The 12,592-nt window shown below is 44.3% G+C and overlaps 1 protein-coding gene across 21 annotated transcripts in view; it reads right to left on the bottom strand.

Moving 5' to 3' along the window:
- Window positions 1–12,592, bottom strand: part of ptprfa (protein tyrosine phosphatase receptor type Fa) — a 399,275-nt gene that overhangs the window by 44,734 nt on the left and 341,949 nt on the right. For all 21 annotated transcript variants that reach the window (XM_036978457.1, XM_036978456.1, XM_036978463.1 and 18 more), the window contains one exon: window positions 2,496–2,659. In XM_036978457.1, the coding sequence (XP_036834352.1) occupies window positions 2,496–2,659 (164 nt within the window). The remainder of the gene's footprint in view (window positions 1–2,495; window positions 2,660–12,592) is intronic.

Below are 12,592 nucleotides of genomic sequence, written 5' to 3'. Positions count from 1 at the left end.
GATCTGTCTTTTCCAGCCATCTACTTCCTGTGTTTGAGGGGTGCCCCGCCCACCTGAGGATGTGTTTTTTCCAGCCATCTACTTTCTGTGTTTGAGGGGTGCGAAATCCACTTGTCACCTAAATCTTTCTGGATTGTTTTTATTTTACTCCTGCGACCCCTTCATACTCTTGCTTGTGCCTGTAGTTTTTTCCCGTTGACATTACGACTGTGGAAATGTTGGTAATGACCTGTTAAACACAGCCATTTAATGGATGAAATGGGCTCAATGGAATACGTTGTCTTTGTGTTGCATCGAAAAGAACGCTAAAGCTTCATCAGGGATTTAACGCATCGTCTCGACACTTGCATCACAAGAAAGTATGTGATCACGCTCTCCGCAGCCGATGTGAGTAAGACCTTTAAACAGGTCAACATTCACAAGGCCGCTGGGCCAGAGGGATTACCAGAACATGTACTCCGAGCACGCGCTGAACAACTAGCAAGTGTCTTCACTGACATTTTCAACCTCTCCCTGTTCGAGTCTGTAATACCAACATGTTTCAAGAAGACCACCATAGTCCCTGTGCCCAAGAACATCAAGGTAACCTGCCTAAATGACTACCGATCCATAGCAATCATGTCTGTAGTCATGAAATGCTTTGAAAGGCTGGTCATGGCTCACATCAACACCATTATCCCAGAAACCCTAGGCCCACTCCAATTTGCATACCGCACCAACAGATCCACAGATAATGCAATCTCTACTACACTCCACACTGCCCTTTCACACCTGGACAAAAGGAACACCTATGTGAGAATGCTGTTCATTGACTACATTTCAGCGTTCAACATCATAGTGCCCTCAAAGCTCTGCAACTGGATCCTGGACTGCCTGACGGGCGGCCCCCAGGTGGTAAGGGTAGGTAACAACACATCTGCCACGCTGATCCTCAGCATGGGGGCCCCTCAAGGGTGCATGCTCAGTTCCCTCCTGTACTCCCTGTTAACTCATGACTGCATGGCCAGGCACAACTCCAACACCATCCTTAAGTTTGCTGATGACACAACAGTGGTAGTCCTGACGACCGACAATGATGATACAGCCTCTAGGGAGGAGGTCAGAGACCTGACTGTGTGGTGCAAGGACAAAAACATCTCCCTCAACGTGATCAAGACAAGGGAGATGATTGTGAACTACAGGAAAAGGAGTGCCGAGCACACCCCCATTCTCATCGACGGGGCTGTAGTGGAGCAGGTTGAGAGCTTCAAGTTCCTTGGTGTCCACATCACCAACAAACTAACATGGTCCAAACACACCAAGACATTTGTGAAAAGGGCACGTCAAAACCTATTCCCCCTAGGAGACTGAAAAGATTTGTCATGGATCCTCAGATCCTCAAAAGGTTTTACAACTGCACCATCGAGAGCATCCTGCCGGGTTGCATCACTGCCTGGTAAGGCAACTGCTCATCCTCCGACCGCAAGGCACTACAGAGGGTAGTGCGTATGGCCCAGTACATCACCGGGGCCAAGCATCCTGCCATCCAGGACCTCTATACCAGGCGGTGCCAGAGGAAGTCCCTAAAAATTGTCAAAGACTCCAGCCACCTAGACATAGTCTGTATAGCCCCGCTATTGTTGTTTACTGCTGCTCTTTAAATATTTGTTATTCTTATCTCTTACTCTTTGCATTTCACTGTAAGGTTGTATTGTAACAAATCAAATTAGATTTAATTTGAAAGAGAAGGTACATTTATTTTGATTGGTGTACATTTTTTGTGGAAATAATAATTTAGTACAGTTGAACTGTAAAAAAAAAATAAGATGCGCTGAAATGAAAGCAAATTCCAAAAATTAACACTCAGATTATAAGTGATATTATGTCTGATCTGACAAACAATGTAAAGCATGTATAGATAGGTGTAATCTGGAGCAAAGTGTAATTTTTCATCTGAGGAAATCCTGCTATTGACACATTTGTTGAATAATGCAACAGAATGTGACAACAGTAATTAATGGGGAAGTCTGGACAGCACAGGTGAGTGCAGGTAGGCCTAGACAGAGCAAGTTGTTGGTGGTTGCAAGCCTGTTCTACCCCGTTATGTTAATTTATTCATACATGGAAAACACTCTGTGCATTTACGTAAATTAGGCACATACTGTATAATGTTCTTTATTTGAACACAAAATATATATATTTTATATCTGATATCATTAGAAAAAATATATATGAGTATAAATATTCTAAGGATAAAAGATAAAACATTTGACAATAAATTGAATACCTGAATTTCCACCGAAATCCCTGAACATTCATATTTGTCCGTAGCTGTGTAATGTTTGGAGTATCTTCATCCACTGTCCAACTGTTGCATTTATTATTTGTATTTACTTTTTATTTTACAATTTTGATGACCGTTGCTAATTGTTCTGCCAATACGATGGTGCTACCTAACTTTTTAGTGCCCACAATTGTCACCTATAAGCAGAAAGTTGGCGTGGCAGCGTAGTTACCTCTTGAAGAGCAGGATGGCGATGACGATGATGATGATGAGTACAACAGCCAGGACAGGGCCCATGACCCACAGCATCTCTGGGTCCTCAGCATGGAGGGGCATACCACTGTGGAGCTTCACCGTGATGGGGTCTGAGTACGGGCTGGCCGCAAACGTCTTCTGCTGCAGGAGGGAAGGGAGGACCAACAGAGTGAGGAGGACAGCACACAGCAACCACTGTTTAGTATGAAGGGGCTCTATAGTTTTGATGAGTCTGAACACTAAATGACCTTCTCTCAGATATACACACTATATTAATGCAGAGCCTTTTGACCTTGATTAACCTTTAGACTGGTGTAGTCTCAAGCCTGTTCCAATACGTTAGAAACTCTGATATCTCTATAGCTGTTATGCCTCATGTCTTAGCCCTAGTCTAACCCAGTGCCAGATGTCAGTGGCTGACAGAGTCTAACATCAGCCAGGCATCTGACAACATGGTGTTCGGTCAACATTATGCTGACTTAGCCCTGTCCTATACAGAGTTCTCTATAGCTCTGCCTTGGCCCTGTCCTATACAGAGTTCTATATAGCTCTGCCTTGGCCCTGTCCTATACAGAGTTCTCTATAGCTCTGCCTTGGCCCTGTCCTATACAGAGTTCTCTATAGCTCTGCCTTGGCCCTGTCCTATACAGAGTTCTATATAGCTCTGCCTTGGCCCTGACCTATACAGAGTTCTCTATAGCTCTGCCTTGGCCCTGTCCTATACAGAGTTCTCTATAGCTCTGCCTTGGCCCTGTCCTATACAGAGTTCTATATAGCTCTGCCTTGGCCCTGTCCTATACAGAGTTCTCTATAGCTCTGCCTTGGCCCTGTCCTATACAGAGTTCTATATAGCTCTGCCTTGGCCCTGACCTATACAGAGTTCTCTATAGCTCTGCCTTGGTCCTGTCCTATACAGAGTTCTATATAGCTCTGCCTTGGCCCTGTCCTATACAGAGTTCTTGTCACGTTCTGACCTTAGTTCTTTTGTTATGTCTTTGTTTTAGGTTGGTCAGGGCGTGAGTTGGGGTGGGTTGTCTATGTTAGTTTTTTTATGTTGTGTTTTGCGTTTGGCCTGGTATGGTTCTCAATCAGAGGCAGGTGTCGTATAGCTCTTCCTTGGCCCTGTCCTATACAGAGTTCTATATAGCTCTGCCTTGGCCCTGACCTATACAGAGTTCTATATAGCTCTGCCTTGGCCCTGTCCTATACAGAGTTCTATATAGCTCTGCCTTGGCCCTGTCCTATACAGAGTTCTATATAGCTCTGCCTTGGCCCTGACCTATACAGAGTTTTCTATAGCTCTGCCTTGGCCCTGTCCTATACAGAGTTCTATATAGCTCTTCCTTGGCCCTGTCCTATACAGAGTTCAATATAGCTCTGCCTTGGCCCTGTCCTATACAGAGTTCTCTATAGCTCTGCCTTGGCCCTGTCCTATACAGATTTCTCTATAGCTCTGCCTTGGCCCTGTCCTATACAGATTTCTCTATAGCTCTGCCTTGGCCCTGTCCTATACAGAGTTCTCTATTGCTCTGCCTTGGCCCTGTCCTATACAGAGTTCTCTATATCTCTGCCTTGGCCCTGTCCTATAGAGAGTTCTATATAGCTCTGCCTTGGCCCTGACCTATACAGAGTTCTCTATAGCTATGCCTTGGCCCTGTCCTATACAGAGTTCTCTATAGCTCTGCCTTGGCCCTGTCCTATACAGAGTTCTATATAGCTCTGCCTTGGCCCTGTCCTATACAGAGTTCTCTATAGCTCTGCCTCAGCTCTAATCTAACACGGTGTCTGATGGAGCCGTACATCAGCCAGCCATCTGCTGAAGGAGAGAGAGGCGTATTTATAGCTAGCTCCATTCTTTTATAGAGTAAAACTTCCCCAACCTGTCAGCCAGAACACAAAGTGACAACAAGCGCAGTTACTTTAATTGAATTAAGACTTGCAAATGGATCAATTTAACTTTATTATGTGATGCCAGAATCAAGCCAAGCCATACCCCTTGTACCCGCTCTCTCTGCAAACAACTTCATCAAGGTGAAAAAGGATATGTGGTAGAGAGAGAGAGAACGGAGAGAGAGCGAGAACGATGAGAGAGAGAGAGAGAATGGAGAGAGAGAAAGAGAGAACAGAGAGAGAGAGAACGATGAGAGAGAAAGAGAGAGAACAGAGTGAGAGAGAGAGAATGGAGAAAGAGAGAGAGAACAGAGAGAGAGAAAGAGAGAGAACAGAGAGATGGAGAGAGAGAGAACGTAGAGAGAGAGAGCGAGAGAATGGAGAGAGAGAGAACGGAGAGATAGAGCAAGAGAGAATGGAGAGAGAGAGAGAACGGAGAGAGAGAGCAAGAGAGAGAGAACAGAGAGAGAGAACAGAGAGAGAGAGCAAGAGAGAGAGAGAACAGAGAGAGAGGGAGAATGGAGAGAGATAGAGAGAGAACGGAGAGAGAGAGATAGAGAATGGAGAGAGAGAATGGAGAAATAGTCCAAGAGAGAAAATGGAGAGAGAGAGAGAACGGAGAGAGAGAGCAAGAGAGAGAGAACAGAGAGAGAGAGAACAGAGAGAGAGAGAGCAAGAGAGAGAGCGAGAGAACAGAGAGAGAGAAAGAGAGGGAGAACGGAGAGAGAGAGAAAGAACGGGGAGAGAGAACGGAGAGAGAGAACGGAGAGAGAGCAAGAGAGAGAGAACAGAGATTTCCATTTCCAGGCCCAGAGAAATGTGCTCATCTGTGGGGACACAAATGCTCGCACAGGAACACTACCTGACCTAAGGAGCACACGAGGGGACAGCTTTATTACAGGCCATAGTGTCTCTAACTGTCTTCATCTCCCCATAGAAACAACAGTGACAGACCACACGAGGGGACAGCTTTATTGCAGGCCATAGTGTTTCTAACTGTCTTCATCTCCCCCATAGAAACAACAGTGACAGACCAAACGAGGGGACAGCTTTATTACAGGCCATAGTGTTTCTAACTGTCTTCATCTCCCCCATAGAAACAACAGTGACAGACCACACGAGGGGACAGCTTTATTACAGGCCATAGTGTTTCTAACTGTCTTCATCTCCCCATAGAAACAACAGTGACAGACCACACGAGGGGACAGCTTTATTACAGGCCATAGTGTTTCTAACTGTCTTCATCTCCCCATAGAAACAACAGTGATAGACCACACGAGGAGACAGCTTTATTACAGGCCATAGTGTTTCTAACTGTCTTCATCTCCCCCATAGAAACAACAGTGACAGACCACACGAGGGGACAGCTTTATTACAGGCCATAGTGTTTCTAACTGTCTTCATCTCCCCATAGAAACAACAGTGATAGACCACACGAGGAGACAGCTTTATTACAGGCCATAGTGTTTCTAACTGTCTTCATCTCCCCCATAGAAACAACAGTGACAGACCACACGAGGGGACAGCTTTATTACAGGCCATAGTGTCTCTAACTGTCTTCATCTCCCCCATAGAAACAACAGTGACAGACCACACGAGGGGACAGCTTTATTACAGGCCATAGTGTTTCTAACTGTCTTCATCTCCCCCATAGAAACAACAGTGACAGACCACACGAGGAGACAGCTTTATTACAGGCCATAGTGTCTCTGACTGTCTTCATCTCCCCATAGAAACAACAGTGACAGACCACACTAGGGGACAGCTTTATTACAGGCCATAGTGTTTCTAACTGTCTTCATCTCCCCCATAGAAACAACAGTGACAGACCACACGAGGAGACAGCTTTATTACAGGCCATAGTGTCTCTGACTGTCTTCATCTCCCCATAGAAACAACAGTGACAGACCACACGAGGGGACAGCTTTATTACAGGCCATAGTGTTTCTAACTGTCTTCATCTCCCCCATAGAAACAACAGTGACAGACCACACGAGGAGACAGCTTTATTACAGGCCATAGTGTCTCTGACTGTCTTCATCTCCCCATAGAAACAACAGTGACAGACCACACGAGGGGACAGCTTTATTACAGGCCATAGTGTTTCTAACTGTCTTCATCTCCCCCATAGAAACAACAGTGACAGACCACACGAGGGGACAGCTTTATTACAGGCCATAGTGTTTCTAACTGTCTTCATCTCCCCCATAGAAACAACAGTGACAGACCACACGAGGGGACAGCTTTATTACAGGCCATAGTGTCTCTGACTGTCTTCATCTCCCCCATAGAAACAACAGTGACAGACCACACGAGGGGACAGCTTTATTACAGGCCATAGTGTTTCTAACTGTCTTCATCTCCCCATAGAAACAACAGTGACAGACCACACGAGGGGACAGCTTTATTGCAGGCCATAGTGTCTCTGACTGTCTTCATCTCCCCCATAGAAACAACAGTGACAGCACCGTCAACAAAAACAGAAGGGATCTGTTGCAGCTCTGTAGAAGCCTGGGTCTGTACTTTGTCAATGGTAGGTTACGGGGGGACTCTTTGGGGAGATTCACCTACTGCTCGCCTCTTGGCCACAGTACAGTAGACTATATGATCACAGACATTGACCCCTTCTCTCTCAGCTCATTCACTGTCAAGCCACTAACACCTCTGTCTGATCACAGCCAAATTACGTTGTACCTCAAAAGAACAGACATGGAAACAACCAGACATTCACAGCCCAGTAAGCTGTACAACATCAGAAATTGATACAGATGGGCTCAAAACAGCACAGAAGAATACCAGAAAGCAACCTGGAACCAAAATATCCAGACACAGTAGATAACTTTCTGGATACCACATTCACTCACAGTGAAGAAGGCATCAATCTGGCAGTACAAAACATCAACTATATATTCAGGCAAACGGCAAAAGAATCACAATTGAAATTGATAAAAAACGAAACAAAAAAAGATCACAGATGACAACTGGTTTGATGCAGATGGTAAAATTATAAGGAAAAAACTTAGAACACTATCCAACCAAAAGCACAGAGACCCAAATAATGGTGAATTACGCCTTCATTACTGTGAGACTTTAAAACTCTATAAACGTACACTCAGAACCAAAAAGGCACAGTACAACAGCAAGCAGCTGACACGAATTGAGGAGTCCATCAACACAAACAACTTCTGGCAAAATTGGAAAAAACTAAAAAAATCTAAACAAGAGGAATTAGCGATACAAAATGGTGACGTATGGACAACCCATTTTAGAACACTCTACAACGCCGTTCAAATTGACACAAACGCAGAACAACGCCAAATTCATGACAAGTTGAATGGATTAGAAAAAGCTATAAAGGACAATCAAAATCCATTGGACTCCTCAATTACTGACCAGGAGCTCTATAAGAAACTTCAGGCTCTCAAATTTAAAAAAGCATGTGGACCTGATGGTATCCTAAATGAGATGCTCAAACTCACTAGTGCAAAATTTCAATTGGTTATATTAAAACTGTTTAATTTTATCCTGAGTGTAGGTTATTTCCCTGACATCTGGAATCAAGGACTCATAACCCCAATCTTTAAAAACGGATACAAATTTGACCCTAACAATTACAGAGGCATTTGTGTGAACAGTAACCTGGGGAAGGTTTTCTGTAGTACTATAAATGTAAGAGTTCTAAACGTCCTTAATAAGCACAATGTCTTGAGTAATAGCCAAATTGGATTTAAACCAAAACATCGCACGACTGATCATATTTACACCCTACACACCCTGATAGATAAACATGTCCACCAAAATAATACTAAAATGTACGCTTGCTTTATCGACTTCCAAATAGCATTTGATTCTATTTGGCATACAGGACTGTTCTACAAAGTTATTGAAAGTGGTGTAGAGGGTAAAACATATGACATAATTAAATCAATGTATACTGCCAATACGTGCAGCATTAAAATTGACAAGAAAATAACATAATTCTTTAACCAGGGGTGGGGCCTTCGTCAGGGTTGCAATCTGAGCCCTGCACTCTTCAATATTTCCATCAACGAATTGGCCACTATTCTAGAAAAATCCTCAGCCCCTGGTGTTAGTCTCCACAATTCAGAAGTTAAATGCCTACTCTTCGCAGATGACCTATGCCTGCTGTCACCCACAGCACATGGCCTACAGCAAAGCCTGGACCTGCTAGAGCAGTACTGCCAGACCTGGGCCTTGGCAGTAAACCCCAAAATGACTAAAATAATAATTTTCCAGAGAAGATCCAGATCTCAGGGAATTAGACCAAAGTTCTCAATTGGTACAAAATATATAGAGTACTGCACACACTAAAATGACTTAGATTTAAAAAAATAAGCTCAACAGGGACACCTTAATGATGCAGTGAATGAACTGAGAGAGAAAGCACGCAGGGCATTCTATGCCATTAAAAAGCTAATTCAAATTGAAATAACTATTGAATATGTCATTGAACCAATTGCACTTTATGGCAGGTGTGGGGTCCACTTGCAAAACAAGATTTCATCAAATGGTACAAACACCCCATTGAAACCCTGCATGCCGAGTTCTGTAAGATTATCCTACATGTCCAGAGGGAAAACTACAAACAATGCATGCAGGGCAGAATTAGGCCAATATCCACTAATAATACAAACTCAAAAAAGAGCAATTAAGTTTTGGAAACATCTAAAATACAATGACCCCCTCTCATATCACTACCAAGCCCTGCAATGCCAAGAACTGAGCAAAGAAAAGAGTCCCTATATTGCTTATTGGGAAACACAAGCACAAACACAAAGCAAAATGCAGTACTATCTGGCCCTAAATCGACAGTACACTGTGGCTAAATATTTGACCATGGTTACTGATCAAAACCTTAGAAAAAACATGACAATGTACAGGCTCAGTGAGCACAGCCTTGCCATTGAGAAGGGTAGACACAGGAAAACCTGGCTCCCTGTAGAGGAAAGGCTGTGCAACCACTGCACAACAGCAGAACCTGAGACGGAGCTGCATTTCCTGACAAAATGTCAAAAATATAAAACAATTAGAGAGTGTCATTTCCCCAAATTTGAAACCCTTATTCAACGTTTCAAAGACCTCTCTGATGAGAGTAGGCTGTTGGGGGAGGACGCAGAGAGCTGTGGGTTGGCAGCGCACTACATTGCTGTCTGCCATAAGTTGAGGGACAGTGTCTGACAGACCAATCAAACTGCACATGTACTCTACTGTATGCTTATTGTTATTGTTGAATGTATGGTTATTTTGACACTTGGGTATTGTTGTTACTGTTGTCCCGTTGACAATTTTGATTCTCATTTTTATATTGTAAATATCCAAAATAACATTGTCACGTCATGCCAATAAAGTAAATTGAATTGAATTGAGAGAGAGAACAGAGAGAGAGAGAACGGAGAGAGAGAGAGAGTGAATGGAGAGAGAGAGAGAGAGAATGGAGAGAGAGAGAACGGTGAGAGAGAGAGAGAGAGAGAGAGAGAGAGAGAGAGAGAGAGAGAGAGAGAAAGAACGGAGAGAGAGAGCAAAAGAGAGAGCAAGAGAGAGAGAACAGAAGAGAGAGATCGGAAAGAGAGTGAGAGCAAGAGAGAGAGTGAGAGCAAGAGAGAGAGTGAGAGCAAGAGAGAGAGTAAGAGCAAGAGAGAGCGAGAGTGAGAGAGAGAGAGAGAGAGAGAGAGAGGGAGAGAGAGAGAGAGAGAGAGAGAGAGAGAGAGAGAGAGAGAGAGAGAGAGAGAGAGAAGGAAATAGTTGCTGCCTTCCTTGAAAATGTGTGACGGAACACCTTTTTTAATAGGGGTTTAATTGCCTTTAAAAAAAAAACATTAGCTGACAAAGACGTTCATTCCAGAGAGGTAAAAACACAGAGCACTGCAGCCACTACACAGCCTAACCTGATTACTATGGTGGCAAAGAGGTGGCCTGGAGGGAGGTACAGCCTACTAAGTGCTGATGCAGATGAAGCTACACACTCTGAGTGTGTACAAGAGTAGGAATTATCACATTTAAGTAAGAACAAACACCTGCTACGAGCAGATAAACAAACTCCAAATCCTGCCCCATCCACCACCGCCCACTCACACCTGCTCCTTGGTAGTTAAGTCCCCCTCGTTCCTCTTCACCCCAGACCCTGGGTGAGTTATTTTCAGCCTGTGTTGCTCTCCCCTTCTCCTGCTCTTCCCTCCTCTCCTCTGCCATGTGAAGTAGTGAGGCTGTGATCTAGCTTAATGATGCCAGTGAGACAGGGAGAGTTGGCCCTGGGTTATCCGCTGGCTTCCAGAGGGCGTGGTGGAAGGTGTCATCTTTATCGGAATTGTCTTTAGAGGCCGCTGATGCACTAGTCACCTTCCCTGGTCACAGCAGGGACTACACACAAAGCCGCAGTCTACTCCTTCTATACTTGCTCCATCTTTACCTCTCCCTCTCTCTACCTCCACCTCTCCCTCTCTCCACCTCTCCCTCTCTCTACCACTAATTCTCTCTACCTCTCTCATCCTCTACCTCTCTACCTCACTATACCTCTATCTTTCTACCTCTACCTCTCTCTACCACTGCCCCTCTACCTCTCCCACTCTCTACCTCTCCTACTCTCTACCTCTCCCACTCTCTACCTCTCCCACTCTCTACCTCTCCCACTCTCTACCTCTCACACTCTCTACCTCTCACACTCTCTACCTCTCCCATTCTCTACCTCTCCCACTCTCTACCTCTCTCACTCTCTACCTCTCCCACTCTCGACCTCTCCCACTCTCTACCTCTCCCACTCTCTACCTCTCCTACTCTCTACCTCTCCCACTCTCTACCTCTCCTACTCTCTACCTCTCCCACTCTCTACCTCTCCCACTCTCTACCTCTCACACTCTCTACCTCTCACACTCTCTACCTCTCCCACTCTCTACCTCTCCCACTCTCTATCTCTCCCACTCTCTACCCCTTGTGTGTGCATCCCCTTTGCTGTCTAAGAAGTGTAACTAAAACAATTAGGCATATGTGTTTGCAGGAGGATGCTCTCTCGTCAGCAGCATGGCATGTGGAGGGTTGGATGGACCTGTACCCATGTTTATTAACTGCCGGTGGAAATCCCATTGACTCTCACTGAGGCCATGCCTCCAGGTTTACATATGGTAGCACTAGGCAGGCCCAGTTGAGGATGAGGAAGGGAGACAGATACTCAAAATAAGAGTTATTTTAGATTCTTCTGAATATTTCACTGCAGAATAAATTGATGTCTGGAAGTGAAATACTGAAAATATGCACCTAGCATTGCTGCAGACGGTGACAGTCATATCCTGCATAAATGAAGGAGGACTTAAAAGGGCCAAAAGGCTTTGCATTTATGCCTATATTTTATCTACATACGTATGCATATCTAAAATGAGAGAATTATAGACGAATGTTTAAGGAAAGTAGTGAGTGATGCATTCCTAAAGTATTTGACTAGGGCCTGAGACTAGTCTACACACTCATTTAAGGTTCAAGGTCAAAAGGTCATGGTGCATCCCAGATTCTGATACCTGCTGAGAAAGACCTAGGGTCTTAATCGACTCAATGACCTTTTGACTCGATCATAAGATCGTTCTGTCCCTGAACAAGGCAGTTAACCCACTGTTCCTAGGCCGTCATTGAAAATAAGAATTTGTTCTTAACTGACTTGCCTAGTTAAATAAAAGGTTAAAATTACATTTAAAAAATGTCAGAAACAGCCATGAATATCCTGACATCTCTAAGAACTGTTTGTTCTAATCTCTCTCTCTCTCTCTCTCTCTCTCTCTTCTCTCTCTCTCTCTCTCTCCCTCTCTCTCTCTCTCTCTCTCTCTCTCTCTCTCTCTCTCTCTCTCTCTCTCTCTCTCTCTCTCTCTCTCTCTCAGTACAAAACTTTATTTGAAAAATGGCTCTTAGACACAGTGGATGGAAGCCCAAACAGAAGAGCACATTTAGATACTCTCAGAAGGGGGAAGAAACCTTGGGCTGCACTATCTGATAGAAACACATCCCATGGAATGAGTGAATAATGTACTGCCAGCGCCTCCACATTGACAAATGCTGCATGGGAACACTGTGTATTAGAGCCATATTAAAGTCAGAGAAAAACAGAGTTGATGTAGGGAAGGGAAGGAGAGAAGACTATTGTTTCACACATAATCATGCTTACCTCTAAAACCTAATGAAATG

This window comes from Oncorhynchus mykiss, chromosome 5 (genome assembly GCF_013265735.2).
Source record: "Oncorhynchus mykiss isolate Arlee chromosome 5, USDA_OmykA_1.1, whole genome shotgun sequence".
Lineage (NCBI taxonomy): Eukaryota > Metazoa > Chordata > Actinopteri > Salmoniformes > Salmonidae > Oncorhynchus > Oncorhynchus mykiss.
The sequence above is the reverse complement of the archived record's forward strand: the minus strand, read 5'-3'. Positions and strand labels throughout refer to the sequence as shown.